The 24152-nt window shown below is 41.5% G+C and overlaps 1 protein-coding gene across 3 annotated transcripts in view; it reads left to right on the top strand.

Moving 5' to 3' along the window:
* The window catches only part of u2surp (U2 snRNP-associated SURP domain containing), a 112257-nt gene that overhangs the window by 79056 nt on the left and 9049 nt on the right, over positions 1–24152 (top strand). For all 3 annotated transcript variants that reach the window (XM_070883660.1, XM_070883662.1, XM_070883663.1), the window contains 7 exons: positions 3460–3539; positions 8749–8836; positions 11583–11717; positions 11904–11960; positions 16538–16697; positions 23023–23118; positions 23469–23535. In XM_070883660.1, the coding sequence (XP_070739761.1) occupies positions 3460–3539; positions 8749–8836; positions 11583–11717; positions 11904–11960; positions 16538–16697; positions 23023–23118; positions 23469–23535 (683 nt within the window). The remainder of the gene's footprint in view (positions 1–3459; positions 3540–8748; positions 8837–11582; positions 11718–11903; positions 11961–16537; positions 16698–23022; positions 23119–23468; positions 23536–24152) is intronic.

Raw genomic sequence — 24152 nt, forward strand, 5'->3', positions numbered from 1 at the left:
GTGAATTTGGCATTAATTTTATCTGAATAAATTAAAGAAGTGAGTACAATCTATAAGGTAGATTGGCTTCTGAGTGCATTGACTATTAACATAGAAACATAGAAACATAGGTGCAGGAGTAGGCCATTCGGCCCTTCTAGCCTGCACCGTCATTCAATGAGTTCATGGCTGAACATGCAACTTCAGTTACCCCATTCCTGCTTTCTCACCATACCCCTTGATTCCCCTAGTAGTAAGGACTTCATCTAACTCCTTTTTGAATATATTTAGTGAATTGGCCTCAACAACTTTCTGTGGTAGAGAATTCCACAGGTTCACCACTCTCTGGGTGAAGAAATTCCTCCTCATCTCGGTCCTAAATGGCTTCCCCCTTATCCTTAGACTGTGTCCCCTGGTTCTGGACTTCCCCAACATTGGGAACATTCTTCCTGCATCTAACCTGTCTAACCCCGTCAGAATTTTAAACGTTTCTATGAGGTCCCCTCTCATTCTTCTGAACTCCAGTGAATACAAGCCCAGTTGATCCAGTCTTTCTTGATAGGTCATCTCGGGAATCAGTCTGGTGAACCTTCGCTGCACTCCCTCAATAGCAAGAATGTCCTTCCTCAGGTTAGGAGACCAAAACTGTACACAATACTCCAGGTGTGGCCTCACCAAGGCCCTGTACAATTGTAGCAACACCTCCCTGCCCTTGTACTCAAATCCCCTCGCTATGAAGGCCAACATGCCATTTGCTTTCTTAACCGCCTGCTGTACCTGCATGCCAACCTTCAATGACTGATGTACCATGACACCCAGGTCTCTTTGCACCTCCCCTTTTCCTAATCTGTCACCATTCAGATAATAGTCTGTCTCTCTGTTTTTACCACCAAAGTGGATAACCTCACATTTATCCACATTATACTTCATCTGCCATGCATTTGCCCACTCACCTAACCTATCCAAGTCGCTCTGCAGCCTCATAGCATCCTCCTCGCAGCTCACACTGCCACCCAACTTAGTGTCATCCGCAAATTTGGAGATACTACATTTAATCCCCTCGTCTAAATCATTAATGTACAGTGTAAACAGCTGGGGCCCCAGCACAGAACCTTGCGGTACCCCACTAGTCACTGCCTGCCATTCTGAAAAGTCCCCATTTACTCCTACTCTTTGCTTCCTGTCTGACAACCAGTTCTCAATCCATGTCGGCACACTACCCACAATCCCATGTGCTTTAACTTTGCACATTAATCTCTTGTGTGGGACCTTGTCGAAAGCCTTCTGAAAGTCCAAATATACCACATCAACTGGTTCTCCCTTGTCCACTCTACTGGAAACATCCTCAAAAAATTCCAGAAGATTTGTCAAGCATGATTTCCCTTTCACAAATCCATGCTGACTTGGACCTATCATATTACCTCTTTCCAAATGCACTGCTATGACATCCTTAATAATTGATTCCATCATTTTACCCACTACCGATGTCAGGCTGACCGGTCTGTAATTCCCTGTTTTCTCTCTCCCTCCTTTTTTTAAAAAGTGGGGTTACATTGGCTATCCTCCACTCCATAGGAACTGATCCAGAGTCAATGGAATGTTGGAAAATGACTGTCAATGCATCCACTATTTCCAAGGCCACCTCCTTAAGTACTCTGGGATGCAGTCCATCAGGCCCTGGGGATTTATCGGCCTTCAATCCCATCAATTTCCCCAACACAATTTCCCGACTAATAAGGATTTCCCTCAGTTCCTCCTCCTTACTAGACCCTCCGACCCCTTTTATATCCGGAAGGTTGTTTGTGTCCTCCTCAGTGAATACCGAACCAAAGTACTTGTTCAATTGGTCTGCCATTTCTTTGTTCCCCGTTATGACTTCCCCTGATTCTGACTGCAGGGGACCTACGTTTGTCTTTACTAACCTTTTTCTCTTTACATATCTATAGAAACTTTTGCAATCCGTCTTAATGTTCCCTGCAAGCTTCTTCTCGTACTCCATTTTCCCTGCCCTAATCAAACCCTTTGTCCTCCTCTGCTGAGTTCTAAATTTCTCCCAGTCCCCGTGTTCGCTGCTATTTCTGGCCAATTTGTATGCCACTTCCTTGGCTTTAATGCTATCCCTGATTTCCCTTGATAGCCACGGTTGAGCCACCTTCCCTTTTTTAGTTTTACGCCAGACAGGAATGTACAATTGTAGTTCATCCATGCGGTCTCTAAATGTCTGCCATTGCCCATCCACAGTCAACCCCTTCAGTATCATTCGCCAATCTATCCTAGCAAATTCACGCCTCATACCTTCAAAGTTAGCCTTCTTTAAGTTCTGGACCATGGTCTCTGAATTAACTGTTTCATTCTCCATCCTAATGCAGAATTCCACCATATTATGGTCACTCTTCCCCAAGGGGCCTCGCACAACGAGATTGCTAATTAATCCTCTCTCATTACACAACACCCAGTCTAAGATGGCCTCCCCCCTAGTTGGTTCCTCGACATATTGGTCTAAAAAACCATCCCTTATGCACTCCAGGAAATCCTCCTCTACCGTATTGCTTCCAGTTTGGTTAACCCAATCTATGTGCATATTAAAGTCACCCATTATAACTGCTGCACCTTTATTGCACGCACCCCTAATTTCATGTTTGATGCCCTCCCCAACATCACTACTACTGTTTGGAGGTCTGTACACAACTCCCACTAACGTTTTTTGTCCTTTGGTATTCTGCAGCTCTACCCATATAGATTCCACATCATCCAAGCTAATGTCCTTCCGAACTATTGCCTTAATTTGCTCCTTAATCAGCAATGCTACGCCACCTCCTTTTCCTTTTATTCTATCTTTCCTGAATGTTGAATACCCCTGGATGTTGAGTTCCCAGCCCTGATCATCCTGGAGCCACGTCTCCGTAATCCCAATCACATCATATTTGTTAACATCTATTTGCACAGTTAATTCATCCACTTTATTGCGGATACTCCTTGCATTAAGACACAAAGCCTTCAGGCTTGTTCTTTTAACACCCTTTGTCCTTTTAGAATTTTGCTGTACAGTGACCCTTTTTGTTCTTTGCCTTGGGTTTCTCTGCCCTCCACTTTTCCTCATCTCCTTTCTGTCTTTTGCATTTGCCTCCTTTTTGTTTCCCTCTGTCTCCCTGCATTGGTTCCCATCCCCCTGCCATATCAGTTTAAATCCTCCCCAACAGCACTAGCAAACACTCCCCCTAGGACATTGGTTCCGGTCCTGCCCAGGTGCAGACCGTCCGGTTTGCTGGAGTAATGGTTTAAACTTCCAGGAATGCTGCTTGGGTAAGACAATGACCAAGTCCACATCCTCAAAGTGCTTCTTTCGACCGCTTAAGAGAATTGAAGGGTTAACATTAGTGTCAGCACTTTCATCAAACGCACTGTATTTGTGTCACAACAGTACATTTAAAACCAAATGGGTCATTTTGAAAGTGAAATCACAATTCTATATAATTTCAGATTGCCAGGCTTTATTTGGTGTCAGATGTGTTGTACAATTCTTCTGCTAAAGTTGCAAATGCCTCGTACTACAGAAAATTGTAAGTATTCATGCTTACTCAATTTAATATTTCATACAATGAATCTATTTTGTGTCTTATAGAATGGTCTTGGTGAATAATTCCCGGATTTGTTGTTGAAATGGAATGCCCTGTTTAAAGTACTGCAACAGCATCTTGCATTTCTATAGCGCTGCTCGTATGCAGAAGATGTTGAGAGCTTTATGTAGTAGTGGAAAACAAGTAGATGTCAAGTAGGAGGAAAAAAGACAGGAAAGGAATTTGGAGGTGCTGCCAAAAGTATGATTCATGAAGAGGTTTTTTTAGATGGCTTTTGAAATTGGGATGGAGGTGGCAGGCAAGGCGATTTAGGGAGCGAATTCTAGATGTGAATATTTCCTAGCAATCCATAGGTTATAAAATTGCTTTTGGTATAATACCAGTTGCACAAATGCTTCTGGGCTTCCATCCGTTTTGTCTTCATTGGCCTTTAGTCTTAAGAAAAGTTCTTGCATGCTCTGCAGAATGCAGTATTTATCCAGCCCAGCAGGTGCATCTGCCAATACATTCTTTGTTTCAGCATTTGTGCATTGTTGGGTCAGGTTCATTCATTGAATAGTTATCATGTATCTTGTATTTATCTTGCAGGAACTTTAACACAGCAGTCAAACTTGCAGTTCTGCTGACATTTATGAGTAGCAAGAGAGCAGACCTTTTCACAGCCATACAAACATGTTCTATCACAATTTTGTGATACATTTAAGATGTTTGATGTGGTTTCCCTACTGAGGGATATGTGAGGGCATTGTTGAATATTCAATGTTGTGATGAGCTAAGGTGTATAATTAAACCCAATTTATGACAGAACTTTTGGATGTGCTTCTGTGAATTTGTTTTGTTTTGCCTTCCTTGTTAAAACCATCTAGTTTAAGGTGGGCAGTTTCACCAGTCTCAACTGGTATGGTTTTTCTATCGCTCTGGGAAGTTGAGTTAAAATCAAAATGAGCATGTATCAGCCATTGTAAGCACATGCAAGCATAGTCCTGCATGAATAATAGACTTTTTTGCCCAACTGCAATCAGAGACTATAGACGAGGAACAGTTCTGTATGTTACACTTGTATATTATAATTGGAACACTACAAATTAAGTTAACCATAGGGCAAGGGGGCACAAGTTTAAACTAACAAGGTAAATTTTGGACTGATGTCAGGAAGTTCTTCATAGAGTAATGGAGTGTAAAATCTATCTTTCTTGGAAGGAAAAAAAGGAAACTTAATGATTGGTGTTGAACTAACTAGGGTTGAGGCCAAAATATATCTTGGAGTGCTAGTAAGCTGCGCACTGACTCTACTGACGGTGTCCCGTTTCTGCAGAGCAGAAAACCAAGCAAACAGAATGCCAGGCTATATTGGCAAATCTGGTCTGGGCTCATCATAGTGAAGCTGTGTTGTCCTCCGGTCAGGCCACACCTGTAATACCACATTCAGTTCTGGACACCAAGGCACGATGTAAAGATCTAAGTCATGGAAGAGGTGCAGGGAAAGGCACCGAGGATAGTCCCGAATGTCGGTGAATTAAATTATGAGTTAGAAAAACTTGGATTCTTCAGTGTTAATGGGAGATAGATGAGAGGAACCTTGAAAATATTTAAGATACTGAGTGGAATAGAAAAGGTTAATCCTGAGCACTATTTGAAGTTAAACCATGACTTATGATCTTGTGTACAAGACAAGGGGACATGGATACAAACTTGTGGAGTGTTGATCGTCAAGGTGTCAGGGAGCATTTCACACAGTGATTAATATCTGGAGAGATATTTGGGCTGGGGTGGCAAAAGCTTTGGAATAATTTAGGAGATCGTTAAATGCTCTGATGTGCAATCATAGCTTTCTAGGAAAGATGAGGTAGATGGGCCAGATGTCCACCCTCTTCTGTATGTATCTTTGTGATCAATAGATTTTCAGATGGTTTTTGAACTTTTTAAAAAAAAACCTTGGAATAGCAGTTTGATGGTAGGTTCTTCGCAGACGGACAAGGCTAGGGTGGGCTTGACGCCTTCTACATCAATTGTGGTGATATGATTAGTACAAGTAGCAAGAGCTAGCCATCTCTGACTTTTGGCACACAATCAAAAATAAAAGTGATTATCCTTTTTTAGATCTGCTTTTTGTGATTTCAGCATTTTATTGTAGCCAGTGAACTTCATATATTTGGATCCTCTGCTACTGTAGATAGATTATAAATAACATCTTTCCCCCATCCATTGATCGTTGGCCAGTTACGTGCCGTTCAGTCCCAGCTTATAAAACCTCTTCAACCAAGCTATTGACCATCCTTCCTAATTGCTCATTCTTTGGCTGAACATCCATTTTCCTCACGCTTCTATGAAGGGCCTATGAAGGTGTGGAATTCAGGACAATCTCTTTAGCTAGTATGTTACAAGCCCAACAAAGGAGGGGGCGGTTCTGGACTTAGTTTTAGGGAATGAAGCTGGACAGGTGGAAGGGGTATCAGTAGGAGAGCATTTTGGTGCTAGTGATCATAATTCAGTTAGATTTAGGATAGTTATGGAAAAGGACAAAGATAGACCAGGAATAAAAGTTCTCCATTGGGGAAAAGCCAGTTTTGCTAAGCTGAGATGTGATTCAGCCAAAGTGGACTGGAAACAGCTACTTGAAGGTAAATCAGTGTCAGCAGTGGGAGGCATTCAAGGAGGAGATCCTGAGGGTTCAGAGTAAGTATGTTCCCTTAAAGAAAAAGGGTGAGACTAACAAATCTAGAGACCTCTGGATGTCAAGGGACATAAAGGGTTCGATAAAGGAAAAGAGAAGGCTGATGACAGATGCCAAGGGCTCAAAACTGCAGAAACTCTAGAGGAGTGTAGAAAGTGCAGGGGTGCAATTAAAAAGGAAATTAGGAAAGCAAAGAGAGAGCATGAAAACAAATTGTCAAGTAAAATCAAGGAAAACCCAATATGTTTTATAAATACATTTAAGAGCAAGAGGATAACTAAAGAAATAGTAGGGCCTATTAGAGACAATAAGGGTAATCGGTGTGGAGGCAGTATGGTTGTTAATTAATACTTTGTCTGTTTTCACAAAAGAGAGGGGCAATGCAGATATTGCAATCAGGGAGGAAGAGTGTGAAATATTAGATGAAATAAACATAGTGAGAGAGGAAGTATTAAAGGGTTTAGCAACTTTGAAAGTGGATAAATCCCCAGGCCCGGATGAAATGTATCCCAGGCTTTTAAGAGAAGCAAAAGAGGAAATAGCATTTTCCAACCCTCTCAGGCTACAGGTGTGGTGCTGGAGAACTGCTAATGTTGTACCCTTGTTTAAAAAGGGAGAAAGGGATAGACTGAGTAATTACAGGCCAGTCGGCCTAACCTCGGTGATGGGAAAATTATTGGGAAAAATTCTGAGACAGGATCAATCTTCATTTAGAAAGACATGGATTAATCAAAGACGGTCAGCATGGATTTGCTAAGGGAAGGTCGTGTCTGACTAACTTGATTGAATTTTTTGAGGAGGCAACAAGGAGGGTCGATGAGGGTGGTGCGTTTGATGTAGTGTATATGGATTTTAGCAAAGTTTTTGATAAGGTCCCACATGACAGACTGTCAGAAAAGTAAAAGCCAATGGGATCCCAGGCAAAGTGGCAAGTTGGATCCAAAATTGGCTCAGAGGCAGGAAGCAAAGGTTGATGGGTGTTTTTGTGACTGGAAGGCTGTTTCCAGTGGGGTTCCACAGGGCTCAGTATTAGATCCCTTGCTTTTTGTGGTATATGTTAATGATTAAGACTTGACTGTAGAGGGTATGATTAAGAAGATTGCAGATAACACTAAAATTGGCTGTGTGGTTGATGATGAAGAAAACTGTAGACTGAAGGAAGATATCAATGTACTGGTCAGATGGGCAAAATCGTGACAAATGGAGTTCAATCTGGAGAGGTGGGAGGTAATGCATTTGGGGAGGATTAACAAGGCAAGGAAATACACATTAAATGGTCGGACACTGAGAAGTGTAAAGGAACAAAGGGACCTTTGAGTGCATAGTCCACAGATCCCTGAATGTAGCAGGCGAGGTAGATAAGGTAGTCAAGAAGACATACGGGATACTTGCCTTTATTAGCCAAGCATAGAGTACTGTGTACAGTTCTGGTCACCACATTACAGGAAAGATGTGATTGCATTAGAGAGGGTACAGAGGAGATTTACAAGGATGTTGCCTGGACTGGAGAATTTTAGCTATGAGGAAAGATTGGATAGGCCCTTTGTTTTTTTTGGAACAGAGGAGCTGAGGGGAGACCTGATTGTGGTGTGTAAAATATTGAGGGGCCTGGATATAGTGGAGAGGACGGACCTGTTTCCATTAGCGGAGAGGTCAAGAACCAGGGGGCATAGATTTAAATTAATTGGTAGGAGGTTCAGAGGGGATTTGAGGGGACATTTTTCATCCAGAGGGTGGTGGGGGTCTGGAACTCACTGACTGAAAGGGTGGTAGAGACAGAAACCCTCACCACATTTAAAAAGTACTTGGATGTGCACTTGAATGACCATAACCTACAGGGCTAGGGACCAAGAGCTGGAAAGTGGGATTAAGCTGGATAGCTCTTTGTCTGCCGCACGGACATGAGCCGAAGTAGGCTCCTTCCGTGCTGTAAATTTCAATGATTTGGCTATTTTATGGGTTTAATTTCCTTTGTGCACAATTTTTAGTGCACTGTTTAATATATTTGCAAATTTATGTCTGCATTTTTTTAACATGTTTATTCTATGTTTAAAATGCAGACAGAAATTCTGTGCAAAAATTGTGAACTAATGTGATTAAAAATAGAGCACGGAGGAAATTAAATCCCAAATTGTTCCACATTTCACTTGTAATTACATCAAAAATTGTTCTCCAGAGCAAGGACATGACATGACAAAAACAAATCTTTTGCACTGAAGCCAAAATATATTGATGTTTTGTGTGAGGTGCATTCTTCAAAATATAAAATTATGGTGCCAAGGAGACCTTTTAAAATGTGAGTTTGAGCTTTTAAAGGGTATTGGATTCTGGTCATAATCGCTTGCCACGATGCTGAATTTAGCTGTATCTCATGGAATGTCAGCTTTTGTTGTAGTGCAAATAGTGTAAAATATTTTATATTTTTAATCATGGGCAAAAGTTAGTAGATATGTTTCTAACATTTCGTGAATGCTTGGTTTGTTTTGGCACATGTTAAAATTTCTGCTTCTCTTGCAGTTTTGAATCTAAACTGTGCCAGATATTTGCAAACCTTAATGCAACCTACAAGTCGATACAAGGTCACTTACAGTCTGAGAATTTCAAGGTAATTACTGTAAACCATTTGCTTTTATTGTTGTTTTGAAACGTCACGAACGATCAGGTTACATAAATGTACTTGGGCTGCCAAAGGTACATCATTACTCTCCGGTCCTCCTTTGGGCCTCTTTGCTTACTTTATTTCTCATGACAATTAGTTATGCGTGTGCTTTACTTGTTTGTGATGCTGTAAATTAAACCTTTCAACTTACTTTTTACTCGGAGGTCGAAACTTTTCATCAACTTGGCCTTCAAATTTTGTGCAAAATAAATTAAGATTCCATTTAATAATTACATAATTTTTAGAATCAATTCTTGAGGTTCTGCCAGGAGCCGTTAAATTATAAGGAAAGGCCTGTTCAGATAGCCACGCTATTTTTGTTGACATCCGTCATTTCCTATTGTGTTCAGGGACTTGAAAGAGCATGTAGCTAAGCAATATAAATGATAGTCGCTCGGTCTTCCCGGATGGCTGAACAAGTTTGTCCAATGAATAACAACCATACAGACCTAGAAAATCCTGGGTTTGATCCTGGCCTAAGCTAAGTTAGATGACCTCAACCAGGTCTGCAGTAGGGTCTCTACAATATGCCTCAGCACCCTTGGATTAGCGAGGGAAAAATCAACTGTGGTTCCTACTTCTGCTCGCTGATCATTGAGCCATATAGGAAGGTAAGGGTGTGTGAATGTAGGGTAATGAAAGGAGAGGATACAATCATCATGTGCCCCATGATTAAATCAGCTACTACTGCTGGTGATTCTTCTGACCATCCCTGTCTAGGCTTAAGCATGAATAAAGGCCATTTGGATGAGGTGCTGAAGAATGACCAGTGCTTGCGGAAATGTATTTCACCAAAGGAATTCAACTTGTGGAAATAAATGATCATAAGGACCTCCTTGAAGGCTTTAGGAATAAGGCAACGCTGATTATTTTAATTGTGCACAACACTGAGGAAATGAACACTAGAGAAACCAGGGAATGTTGAAAGGTCAGCAGCAGCCTATTTATTCATGGGGCACAGGGTGATTGGAATGCTGGAATCAATTACTAAAGATGTAATAGCAGCGTATTTGGAAAGCAGTGACAGGATCGGTCCAAGTCAGCATGGATTTATGAAGGGGAAATCATGCTTGACAAATCTTCGAGAATTTTTTTAAGATGTAACTAGTAGAGTGGACAAGGGAGAACCAGTGAATGTGGTGTATTTGGACTTTCAAAAGGCTTTTGACAAGGTCCCACACAAGATTGGTGTGCAAAATTAAAGCACATGGGATTGGGGGTAATATACTGCGTGGATAGAGAACTGATTGGCAGACAGGAAGCAGAGAGTCGGGATAAACGGGTCCTTTTCAGAATGGCAAGCAGTGACTAGTGGGGTAGTGCTGGGACCCCAGCTATTTACAATATACATTAATGATTTAGACGAAGGAATTGAATGTAGTATCTCCAAGTTTGCAGATGACACTAAGCTGGGTGGCAGTGTGAGCTGTGAGGAGGGTGCTTAAGAGGCTTCAGGGTGACTTGCACAGATTAGGTGGGTGGGCAAATGCATGGCAGATGCAGTATAATGTGGATAAGTGTGAGGTTATCCACTTTGGTAGCAAAAACAGGAAGGCAGATTATTATCTGAATGATGACAGATTAGTAAAAGGGGAGGTACAACGAGACCTGGGTGTCATGGTACATAGGTCATTGAAAGTAGGCATGCATGTACAGCAGGCAGTAAAGAAAGCAAATGGCATGTTGGCTTTCATAGCAAGAGGATTTGAGTATAGAGGGCAGGGAGACCTTGCTGCAGTTGTACAGGGCCTTGGTGAGACCACACCTTGAGTATTGTGTGCAGTTTTGGTCTCCTAATCTGAGGAAGGACGTTCTTGCTATTGAGGGAGTTCAGTGAAGGTTCACCAGACTGATTCCCGGGATGGCAGGACTGACATATGAAAAAAGATTGGATGAGAGGGGATCCCATAGAAGCATATAAAATTCTGACGGGATTGGACAGGTTAGATGCAGGAAAAATGTTCCTGATGTTGGGGAAGTCCAGAACCAGGGGTCACAGTCTAAGGATAAGGGGTAAGCCATCTAGGACCGAGATGAGGAGAAACTTCTTCACTCAGAGAATTGTGAACCTGTGGAATTCTCTACCACAGAAAGTTGATATGGCCAGTTCGTTAGATGTATTCAAAAGAGAGTTAGATGTGACCCTTACAGCTAAAGGGATCAGAGGGTATGGGGAGAAGGCAAGACTGGGATACTGAAGTTTCATGATCAGCCATGATCATATTGAATGGTGTTGCAGGGTCGAAAGGCCGAATGGCCTACTCCTGCACCTATTTTCTATGTTTCTATAAAACAAAATAGAAACGAGCTGGTACTGAATGGACAGAGCAAAATTCAACAAAAAGAAATGAAAAGATGCAACAAATTAGGGTGAAGCGAACAAGGCAACAGACAGAAAATGAACACGAAAAATGAAATTTTAAACTAAAGTATTTGGATAAATGCAAATAATAAGTGAAAGTCAATCTTTTTGAATGTTAAGAGGAAAAATAAATATAAGTGGGAGGGTGTAAATGTAGGGGATTGTATTTTAGCGGTTTACATTCTAGTAACAGGCTACAGAAAGCCTGACAATTTTACAAGTATAAATTTTATTCATATTTTTAATTAGCATTTTGTTAAACTAGCTGACCGTCTGTTCCCTGCTATAACTTGATAGTAATGTGTTGAAGTATTCCAATTTGTTTTACAGCAAAGAGTGATGGGTTGTTTTAGAGCATGGGAAGATTGGACAGTTTACCCTGACCCATTCCTCATTAAACTCCAAAATATCTTTCTTGGACTTGTAGATCTTGAGGAAGAAAGTAAAGAAGTCTGCAAACCCCAGGTATTTATGTCTGATAAATGTAATCTTTTCTTCTCGGCTTTTTAGAAAATGGTATCTGTTGGTTGATTTTATTCTAAAACTACTTTTATTTGTTTTATTCGTGAGCAGGACTTGTATTAAAATGTGTAAATGTTCTTTTGAGTTTGTTGATCATTTCTGTTGACACCATTTCTCATTAATCTGTAGAATATCTACCTTGGACTTGTGGAGGTTGAAGAAATCAAAGAAGTTTCTAAACGACAGGTGGCTATCTAGGGGGTAATCCATGTATTTTATCAATGCGTTGTATTTTTAAGTGCTGGTGACTATTGTATTTCATAAGAACATAAGAAATAAGAGCAGGAGTAGGCCATACGGCCCCTCGAGCCTGCTCTGCCATTTAATAAGATCATGGCTGATCCGATCATGGACTCAGCTCCACTTCCCTGTCTGTTCCCCATAACCGTTTATTCCCTTATCATTCATTCCCTTATTTTCATAACTATTTTTGGCATTTTAATTGCCAACATTCCTCTACATTTCTCAGTGTCCTACTTTTTGTTTGATTTCCCCCTTTAGTTTCTGGCCCATGTTTAGTATTATAAAGTATTTACAGCCCAGCAATTGTCCATTTATGCTCCATAAGAGCCTCCTCCCACCCCTCTCATCTGACCCGATCAACGTATCCTTCTATTCCTTTCTCCTTCGTATGCTTATCGAGCTTCCCCTTGAATGTGTCTCTGCTATTCTCCTCAACCACTCTCTGTGGCAGCAAGTTCCACATTCTCACCGCTCTCTCGGTGAAAAAGTTTCTCCCGAGTTCCCTGTTAGATTTATTAGTGACTGTCTTATATTTATGGCCCCTAGTTCTGGTCTCAGCGGAAAGTGGAAACACCATCTCTATGTCTACCCTATCAAACCCTTTCCTAATCTTGAAGACCTCCATCTGATCAACCCTCAGCCTTCTCTCTTCTGGAGGAAGGAGCCCCGGCCTGTTCAATCATTGCTGCTGGGTATAATCTCTCAGTTCTGGTATCTTTCTAGTTAATCATTTTTGCACCTACTCCAATGCCTCTATATTTTTATAATATGAAGACCTGAACTGTTCACAGTAATCAAAGTGTCGTCTAACTAAGGTTCTATACAAGTTCAACATAACTTCTCTGCGTCTCGTTTCTATCCCTCTAGAAATGAACCCCAGTGCTTTATTTGCTTTTTTTGCTTGTTTGCTAGTAAAGTGGGAGTTGCAATTTATGCCTAGATCTTTGACTCGAATGTCCTGAAATGACAAATGGCCACATCCAGATTTAAGATTTGTAATGGAGCTGTTCACTCACTTTCATTATAATTAAAGTAATTATAAATATAATTATAATTAATATAAGTATTCAGGTATGAATTTATTGTTCATTGAAGAATTTCAGATGTTTTTTATATCTGAAATTATCAATCTTCATGTGCAGGAATTCAGGAAAAATAAATGTGCTCTTGATAATTTTTGCCATTGCATCACAGATATCCTCCATCATCATAGGCAGTCCCTCGGAATTGAGGAACACTTGCTGCCACTCTTAAAATGAGTCCTTAGGTGGCTGAACAGTCCCAATACGAGAGCCATAGTCCCTGTCACAGGTGGGACAGACAGTCGTTGAGAGAAAGGGAGGGTGGGACTGGTTTGCCGCACTCTCTTTCCACTGCCTGCGCTTGATTTCTGCATGCTCTCTGCAATGAGACTCAAGGTGCACAGCACCCTCCCGGATGCACTTCCTCCACTTGGCGGTCTTTGGCCAGGGACTCCCAGGTGTCGGTGGGGATGTTGCACTTTATCAGGGAGGCTTTGAGGGTGTCCTTGTAACATTTCCTCTGCCCACCTTTAGCTCGTTTGCCGTGTAGGAGTTCTGAGTAGAGCGCTTGCTTTGGGAGTCTCATGTCTGGCATGCGAACAATGTGGCCCGCTCAACGGAGCTGATCAAGATCCTACAAATCCCCTGGGAGGACAGACGCACCATCATTAGCATCCTCGACCAGGCCAACATCCCCAGCATCACAGATAACATCATTAGGGAAAGTGGGTTACATATTTTGTGGTTATGGAGTTGGAGACAAATGTGTGGATCAGGGAGTATTTTGCATGTAAGCAATCTCCATTGAAGTGATTCAAGTGTTGCATTGCGATTCCATCAATCTACACGCTCGTCTTTTTCCAACTATTTTTAATGCTTGTTGAGAGTGTTATTGCTGGGTAAGAAAATTTTAGGTGTTCTTTGAGAGGAATAAGAATCCCAGATCAAGGGTAGCATGTGTAAATGCATAGCGAGACATTGTTGGGGCATATTGAGCCAAATTCAACGCTATTCACAGACGCACAGCTATCCATGTGGCCAATCAGATTGCCAATTTTATTCAAAATTGTGAGCTTTTTGTTTTGGATGTCTGCTTGACAAATCCATTGGCTACCTTGAAATTGATGTGATTAAAATGTTAGATGTTGCTGTGGATGACCAAAAGATACATGTGCCATTACAGTAAAACTACAAAAGAAATTCATAGCTGATCAGTTTTGATTGCTTTGGCCCAGATTTTGTTCTCGGCGGTAAAGGAACAGTTTTTGCCGTTCACCTCACGTACAGTTGTCCAGAGATTTTTTGCAGGCTTGTTGGCAGGGATTTCCACGAATCCAGTGTCTGTTTCAGTGCCGCGTCATCTCCAGGGGATCTGTGCCATCAGGGAAAGCAACAGTGACGCTCTTCAACCAATTAGATTGAAGTATCATCACTGAGACACAGACTGCAAACCAGGAAATATAAATTACAGGAAGCAAAATAAGGATTAGAAAATACAGAGAGTTAAGGAAGTGAGATAAGAGACACAAAAAGTTAAAAAAAATGTAATCTGCAACATTAATTTTCTTAGAGCTAGAGAGATTGTTCAGTAGTAATTCAGGTAATACGCCATTAAAACCCTCTTACTCCTGAATGCACTACCCTAGCATTTTCAGCCGTCTTTAGTCCGGAACTACTGGGTAAGTGTCCAAGTTCACGCCATTACAGCAATTTCAATGCTGAGTCTATCGGCGAGGTCTGCCAACATGCACTTTGTGGATGAGCAGGATATCTCTGACAGCAACTTCTGTCTTTCCTTGTTTACGCTTTTGCAGATGCCAGAAGTTGTTAGATTTACCCTGTAATTACGGCAAGTGAACATAAGAAATAGGAGCAGGAGTCCCCTCCATTCAGCCCCTCAAGCCTGCTCCGCCATTTAATATCATGGCTGATCTACCTCAACTCCACTTTCCTGCACTATCCCCATATCTCTTGATTCCCTTAATAGCCAAAAATCTGTCGATCTCTGAGTTGAATACACTGAGCCTCCACAGCACTCTGGGGTAGAGAATTCTAAAGATTCACCACCCTCTGAGTGAAGAAATTTCTCCTCATCTCAGTCCTAAATGGCCGACCCCTTATTCTGAGACTGTGACCCCTGGTTCTAGACTCCCCAGCCCGGGGAAACATCCTCCCTGCAATCTACCCTGTCAAGCTCTAAGAATTTTGTATGTTTTAATGAGTGCCTTGTTGTTACAGCAAAATCTGGGCCAGTGTAATTTTCATGCTATTTACATTGTTTTATTTCAGACTTTTAGTTTTATACATTTTAGTCAAAGTTAAGTATCCATTGCTATTTATTTTTCCTGATGATCCGCTAATCATATAGCCATGTATAGAGAAATCGATTGCTGTTACTTAATTGGTATTGGCTTCTCAAAACACAGCCAGACTGGTCAAGAGGGCTAAGTCTTTTACTTTTTACACCTTGTAAGTTTTAAATGTGCATCTCTGGTCAAAAATTCAAACTGGTTTAATAAATTTGGCAGTATTTTATCAGAAGACTGTTGTATTTGGCAGTCACAGTTTTGGAATTTTAGTTGCCAACACTTGTTTGGCATGTTTCCATACACAACAATAGTGGCTTGACCTCAAAGGTAATTCATTGGATATGATGCATTTGAAACACCATGAGGAAGCAATAAAGTGCTACATAAATATAAGCTATTAATCTGGCACTCAAAAAAAAAAACAACCTGCATTTCACTATCTTCCTCAAAAAATCCCCATCATCTCTTGACTTTTTTTTTCAAAGTGCTTTTGGTGCCCTTTACTGTTCGCCTGCTCCAAACTATGCTCCTAAAAATATCATTTTAACAAATACAGAAAAAATATTTCTGATGTCAAACAAAACGTACTCATACTATGTGAAAGTATCTTGAACAGATTTCCATTAAGGAGGCTGGCTTCTTCTGAGGCCTTTTAATCCAATCTTGGAATTTTAACTTTCAGCCAAACTTTGGGTCACAATGTTTTCTGTGCCCCTGTAATTAGAGGGATCGGTACCTCGCAGTTGCAGATTTCCATACATGTATGGTCATAGTGCTTCCTCGCCCTTGAGGATCCATGGGTGGCCTCCATTATCTATGGGCAATACCATGTCACCCATTAGTGTGTGTTATTTCTAAGTAACACTCTGAGTAAGAACTTATATTCTATAAAGGATACTGTGGAAGAAATTGCAATATGCAATAAATCCAGCAACTTTTGATTGTATTCACAAACCACTCTTGCAAATCATGATATCTGAATTTTTCAGTTGGATTACAGTTGTATGTTGTACATTTCCAGACTGTGGTTGGTCCATTTCTAAAAAATCTCTCCATGCCTCAGTCAGTGCAGTAACAGAAAGCAAATATTTTTTTTTTCATTTTTCTGTAATGTACAACTTATTGGTACAGTTCTAATGTGTAATGACTGAGGTAGTTATGGTAATAATGTGGGTTATATGTTTGGTAGCCAGAGCCCGAAGAACTAGATGGAGCACCTGTTGAGGACGAACTTGATGGTGCCCCATTGGAGGATGTAGATGGACTTCCAATTGATCTAAGCACTGGTCTAGATGATCTTGACGGTGTTCCTATGAAGGTGCTAGATGATGACCTTGACGGTGTTCCTAGTAAGTGGTTTTAATTTTGCATGCTACTTGATTCACACATGTGAAACAGTTGATGCTATCCAATTTAGTTACCTTGGCTGTACTTTATATGTCTCGTTGGTATAGATTGCTGTTACAGTACTTGAGACAGGAGGAGATGAGGGTGCAGTAACTTTGTTGAAATTCTAGTGTGGCAGCAGATGGGTTTTAGAAACATAGAAACATAGAAAATAGGTGCAGGAGTAGGCCATTCAGCCCTTCTAGCCTGCACCGCCATTCAATGAGTTCATGGCTGAACATGAAACTTCAGTACCCCCTTCCTGCTTTCTCGCCATAACCCTTGATCCCCCGAGTAGTAAGGACTTCATCTAACTCCCTTTTGAATATATTTAGTGAATTGGCCTCAACTACTTTCTGTGGTAGAGAATTCCACAGGTTCACCACTCTCTGGGTGAAGAAGTTTCTCCTCATCTCGGTCCTAAATGGCTTACCCCTTATCCTCAGACTGTGACCCCTGGTTCTGGACTTCCCCAACATTGGGAACATTCTTTCTGCATCTAACCTGTCTAAACCCGTCAGAATTTTAAACGTTTCTATGAGATCCCCTCTCATTCTTCTGAACTCCAGTGAATACAAGCCCAGTTGATCCAATCTTTCTTGATAGGTCAGTCCCGCCATCCCGGGAATCAGTCTGGTGAACCTTCGCTGCACTCCCTCAATAGCAAGAATGTCCTTCCTCAAGTTAGGAGACCAAAACTGTACACAATACTCCAGGTGTGGCCTCACCAAGGCCCTGTACAACTGTAGCAACACCTCCCTGCCCCTGTATTCAAATCCCCTCGCTATGAAGGCCAACATGCCATTTGCTTTCTTAACCGCCTGCTGTACCTGCATGCCAACCTTCAATGACTGATGTACCATGACACCCAGGTCTCGTTGCACCTTCCCTTTTCCTAATCTGTCACCATTCAGATAATAGTCTGTCTCTCTGTTTTTACCACCAAAGTGGATAACCTCACATTTATCCACATTATACTTCATCTGCCATGCATTTGCCCACTCACCTAACCTATCCAAGTCACTCTGCAGCCTAATAGCATCCTCCTCGCAGCTCACACTGCCACCCAACTTAGTATCATCTGCAAATTTGGAGATACTGCATTTAATCCCCTCGTCTAAATCATTAATGTACAATGTAAACAGCTGGGGCCCCAGCACAGAACCTTGCGGCACTCCACTAGTCACTGCCTGCCATTCTGAAAAGTACCCGTTTACTCCTACTCTTTGCTTCCTGTCTGACAACCAGTTCTCAATCCACATCAGCACACTACCCCCAATCCCATGTGCTTTAACTTTGCACATTAATCTCTTGTGTGGGACCTTGTCGAAAGCCTTCTGAAAGTCCAAATATACCACATCAACTGGTTCTCCTTTGTCCACTTTACTGGAAACATCCTCAAAAAATTCCAGAAGATTTGTCAAGCATGATTTCCCTTTCACAAATCCATGCTGACTTGGACCTATCATGTCACCATTTTCCAGATGCACTGCTATGACATCCTTAATAATTGATTCCATCATTTTACCCACTACTGAGGTCAGGCTGACCGGTCTATAATTCCCTGTTTTCTCTCTCCCTCCTTTTTTAAAAAGTGGGGTTACATTGGCTACCCTCCACTCCATAGGAACTGATCCAGAGTCAATGGAATGTTGGAAAATGACTGTCAATGCATCCGCTATTTCCAAGGCCACCTCCTTAAGTACTCTAGGATGCAATCCATCAGGCCCTGGGGATTTATCGGCCTTCAATCCCATCAATTTCCCCAAAACAATTTCCCGACTAATAAAGATTTCCCTCAGTTCCCCCTCCTTACTAGACCCTCTGACCCCTTTTATATCCGGAAGGTTGTTTGTATCCTCCTTAGTGAATACCGAACCAAAGTACTTGTTCAATTGGTCCGCCATTTCTTTGTTCCCCGTTATGACTTCCCCTGATTCTGACTGCAGTGGACCTACGTTTGTCTTCACCAACCTTTTTCTCTTTACATACCTATAGAAACTTTTGCAATCCGCCTTAATGTTCCCTGCAAGCTTCTTCTCGTACTCCATTTTCCCTGTCCTAATCAAACCCTTTGTCCTCCTCTGCTGAGTTCTAAATTTCGCCCAGTCCCCAGGTTCGCTGCTATTTCTGGCCAATTTGTATGCCACTTCCTTGGCTTTAATACTATCCCTGATTTCCCTAGATAGCCACGGTTGAGCCACCTTCCCCTTTTTATTTTTACGCCAGACAGGAATGTACAATTGTTGTACTTCATCCATGCGGTCTCTAAATGTCTGCCATTGCCCATCCACAGTCAACCCCCTAAGTATCATTCGCCAATCTATCCTAGCCAATTCTCGCCTCATACCTTCAAAGTTACCCTTCTTTAAGTTCTGGACCATGGTCTCTGAAATTACTGTTTCATTCTCCATCCTAATGCAGAATTCCACCATATTATGGTCACTCTTCCCCAAGGGGCCTCGCACAATGAGATTGCTAATTAATCCTCTCTCATTACACAACACCCAGTCTAAGATGGCCTCCCCCCTAGTTGGTTCCTCAACATATTGGTCTAGAAAACCATCCCTTATGCACTCCAGGAAATCCTCCTCCACCGTATTGCTTCCAGTTTGGCTAGCCCAATCTATGTGCATATTAAAGTCACCCATTATAACTGCTACACCTTTATTGCATGCACCCCTAATTTCCTGTTTGATGCCCTCCCCAACATCCCTATTACTGTTTGGAGGTCTGTACACAACTCCTACTAACGTTTTTTGCCCTTTGGTGTTCTGCAGCTCTACCCATATAGATTCCACATCATCCAAGCTAATGTCTTTCCTAACTATTGCATTAATCTCCTCTTTAACCAGCAATGCTACCCCACCTCCTTTTCCTTTTATTCTATCCTTCCTGAATGTTGAATACCCCTGAATGTTGAGTTCCCAGCACTGATCATCCTGGAGCCACGTCTCCGTAATCCCAATCACATCATATTTGTTAACATCTATTTGCACAATTAATTCATCCACCTTATTGCGGATACTCCTTGCATTCAGACACAAAGCCTTCAGGCTTGTTTTATTAACACCCTTTGTCCTTTTAGAATTTTGCTGTACAGTGGCCCTTTTTGTTTTTTGCCTTGGGTTTCTCTGCCCTCCACCTTTCCTCATCTCCTTTCTGTCTTTTGCTTTTGTCTCCTTTTTGTTTCCCTCTGTCTCCCTGCATTGGTTCCCATCCCCCTGCCATATTAGTTTAAATCCTCCCCAACAGCACTAGCAAACACTCCCCCTAGGACATTGGTTCCAGTCCTGCCCAGGTGCAGACCGTCCGGTTTGTACTGGTCCCACCTCCCCCAGAACCGGTCCCAATGCCCCAGGAATTTGAATCCCTCCCTGCTGCACCACTGCTCAAGCCACGTATTCATCTGCGCTATCCTGCGATTCCTACTCTGACTATCACGTGGCACTGGTAGCAATCCCGAGATTACTACTTTTGAGGTCCTACTTTTTAATTTAGCTCCTAGCTCCTTAAATTCGTTTCGTAGGACCTCATCCCTTTTTTTGCCTATGTCGTTGGTACCAATGTGCACCACGACAACTGGCTGTTCTCCCTCCCATTTCAGAATGTCCTGCACCCGCTCCGAGACATCAGTGATTCCAAGATCTTGGCCATGCCATTGTGAAGAGGTACCAACTGCACATGACATTCTTCCATGGGCGGAATCATAGAATCATATAGCACAGAAGGAAGCCATTCAGCCCGTCGAGCCTGTGCTGGCTCTGAAAGAGCAATCGTGCTTAGTCCCAAATCCCCACTTTTTGTCCGTAACCCTGCAAGTTCCTCTTCCTCCAGCACCTGTCCAACTCCCTTTTCAAATTCTTTATGGAATCGGCTTCCACCACCTTTTCAGGTCGAGCGTTCCAGATCCCGACCACTGAGTAAAAACATTTCTCCTCACCTCCCCTTTCGATGTTTGGGCAATGATTTAAAATCTGTGACCTTTGATTATTGACCCACTCGCCAGAGGGAATTGTTTTTTTTCTCTCTGCGCTATCAAAACCTCATAATCTGGAAAACCTCTATTAGGCCACCCTTTTCTAAGGCCTTTACCTCTTAAAGTGTGGTGGCCAGAATTGTCCACAATACTCCAGTTGAGGTCTAACCAGTAATTTATAAAGTTCCAGCATGCTGCCTTTGCTTTTCTATTCTATTCCTCTACTTATAAACCCAAGTAACCCATATGCTTTTTTAAACATCTTATCAACATTCCCTTTATGGAGCACTCTGCTCATCTACACTTTTCAAAATTGTGCCATTTATAGTATACTATCTTTCCATATTAATCCTCCCAAAACGCATCACTTCACAGCTCTCCAGACTGAACCATCTGCTATACTTGTGCCCATTTCCCCATCCTGTTTGTCATCCTGAAGTGTGTAACCTCACCACTATCTACTACTTTGCAAAGTTTTGTATCACCTGCAAACTTTAGAATGCTGCTCCCTACACTTGAGTCATGGTTGTTCATAAAAAATGAAGAGAATAATGGACCCAAAACGGACCCCTGTGGAACACCACTGCAAACCACCTCCCAGTCTGAAAAAATTCCATCCTCCCTCACCCTTCTCATCACTGAGCCAATTTTGTATCCATACTGCCACTTCCCCTTAATTCCATGTGCTTCCATCTTCTTGTCAAGCCGCCTGTGGGGAGGGGGAAAGAATCTTGCAGGTCACCCCATTTATATCGCCCTATAAATTCATTTTATTAAATTATATGCCTCTCATCATGGCTCGAGGTTGTGGTCTGGAGCAGGTTCCCTACCTTTCCTTGGCTGAGGGATTGGTGAGCTGGAAAAAGATTTAATTTTTGTACCTTCTGTTTTCATGGATAACATAAGAAATAGGAACAAGAGTAGGCCATACGGCCCCTCAAGCCTGCTCCGCCATTCAATAAGATCATGGCTGATCCGATCATGGACTCAGCTCCACTTCCTCGCCTGCTCCCCATAACTCCTTTATCGTTTAAGAAACTGTCTATTTCTGTCTTAAATGTATTCAATGTCCCAGCTCTCAGGCAGCGAATTCCACAGATTTACAATCCTCTGAGAAGAAATTTCTCCTCATCCCAGTTTTAAATGGCGGCCCCATATTCTAAGATCATGCCCTCTAGTTCTAGTCTCCCCCATCAGTGGAAACATCCTCTCTGCATTCACCTTGTCAAGTCCCCACATAATCTTACATGTTTCAATAAGATCACCTCTCATTCTTCTGAATTCCAATGAGTAGAGACCCAACCTACTCAACCTTTCCTCATAAGTCAACCCCCTCATCCCCAGAATCAACCTAGTGAACCTTCTCTGAACTGCCTCCAAAGCAAGAATATCCTTTTGTAAATATGGAAACCAAAACTGCACGCAATATTTCAGGTGTGGCCTCACCAATACCTTTATATAGCTGTAGCAAGACTTCCTTGCTTTTATACTCCATCCCCTTTACAGTAAAGGCCAAGATACCATTGGCCTTCCTGATCACTTGCTGTACCTGCATACTATCCTTTTGTGTTTCATGCACAAGTACCCCCAGGTCCCGCTGTCCTGTGGCACTTGCAATGTTTCTCCATTTAAATAATAACTTGCTCTTCGATTTTTTTTCTCTGCCAAAGTGCATGACCTCACACTTTCCAACATTATACTCCATCTGCCAAATTTTTGCCCACTCACTGTCTGTCCTTTTGCAGATTTTGTGTGTCCTCACACATTGCTTTTCCTCATGTATCGTCGGCAAACTTGGCTACGTTACACTCCGTCCCTTCTTCCAAGTCGTTAATATAGATTGTAAATAGTTGGGGTCCCAGCACTGATCCCTGCGGCACCCCACTAGTTACTGGTTGCCAACCAGAGAATGAACCATTTATCCCTTCTGTTTTCCGTTCGTTAGCCAATCCTCTCACCATGCTAATATATTCCCCCCAACCCAGTGAACTTTTATCTTGTGCATTAACCCTTTTATGAGGCTAATTGTTTACTAATATCAATTCTTTTACAAATATATTCTTCCTTATATTTCGAAGGATGTTTGACAGACACTCAAGTTTCCTAACAATCAACTGTTAACTTAAATTCTGAAAAGCTTGTGATTTACATGAGTTTTAATCCCCCCTTGAAGTCCCATTAACTCTGAAGCATCTTGACTTCCAGTGGAAGAAGCGAAGAAAAAACTCCCCTGTTAGTGTATGTTAATTAAAAAGTGTCTAATATTGGGATGTGGATGGTCAAAATAACTGTCTAATTTCTTTTGTTAGTTGATGGCCTTGAAGACCCCAAGAAGTTTCAGTCAGTTTTTAAAGTTGCTCCATCAAAATGGGAAGCAGTAGATGAAGCAGAATTAGAATCACAAGGTGAGTTACAAATAAGTGATTAAATATTAATTTAGTATTTTTCTACTATACACACAACTCGATACATGTTTTATACAGCAGTAAGTCAGATTATAAACCTCTGACTCAAATTGTAATGCTGAGCTTATACTAATTTTGGTTTTAGCATGAACAAGCAATAACGGATGACTAATTGCTATCAAACAACTGAATTTACCAGAGACTTCTAAATTCTGCAATTGGAAATAAACTCATCAAATGTTCTATTAATCATCTAATGTTTTTGGCAGATTTATTAAATTGCAATACTTTAATGAACTGAGTTTATTGGTAGTTATTGCATTCAGTAACACTGTATACTTATCACACAGCTGTTACAACTTCAAAATGGGAGCTTTTTGACCAACCTACTGAATCGGAAGAGGATGAACAACCAGTGTATGTTGATATTCTGACTTGCTATAATAATGCAGGATGCACGACCAGGAAAAGTTTTTTTTTTAAAGTTAAATATTTTTTTCAGAAATTAGGAAGTAATTAAATCATGAATGATTCATGACAACCTCAAGAGTGGAACAAACTCTAGTGCATTGTATTTATGCAGCCGGTGTTAATGGTTTTATTTAGGCTGTACCATTAAATCAAAGGAAAAGTACATAAATGGAGGATGCTTTAATACTCCCCATTGTTTCTGGGGTCATGTGAACCCCAGTGAGGCATGAAATTGTAAATATTTTAGCCCTGTGACTATAAAGTTTGTCAGCTTTGTCCTTTGCCTCTACAGAAAGATAGGCTGTGTGCTACCCCAACATGGTGGTGTGCTACCATAATTTTTAAAAATCTGAACACCATGGATTTGCAGCAGTAATCAGAGTGCAGACTTGTTTAAATCACTGTTATTGCAACATGTTGGTGCCAATCAAAATTTCCACACCAATTGTATAAATTACAGGAATTCGTGAATGAGTGATTCCTGGTGGCCTTATTAGAATTTAAAGCACTTTCTTGTTTTGCAGTGACTCGATTTATTTTTGACTACTAGTAGAATGGTAAAT

This window comes from Pristiophorus japonicus, chromosome 6, assembly GCF_044704955.1.
Source record: "Pristiophorus japonicus isolate sPriJap1 chromosome 6, sPriJap1.hap1, whole genome shotgun sequence".
Lineage (NCBI taxonomy): Eukaryota > Metazoa > Chordata > Chondrichthyes > Pristiophoridae > Pristiophorus > Pristiophorus japonicus.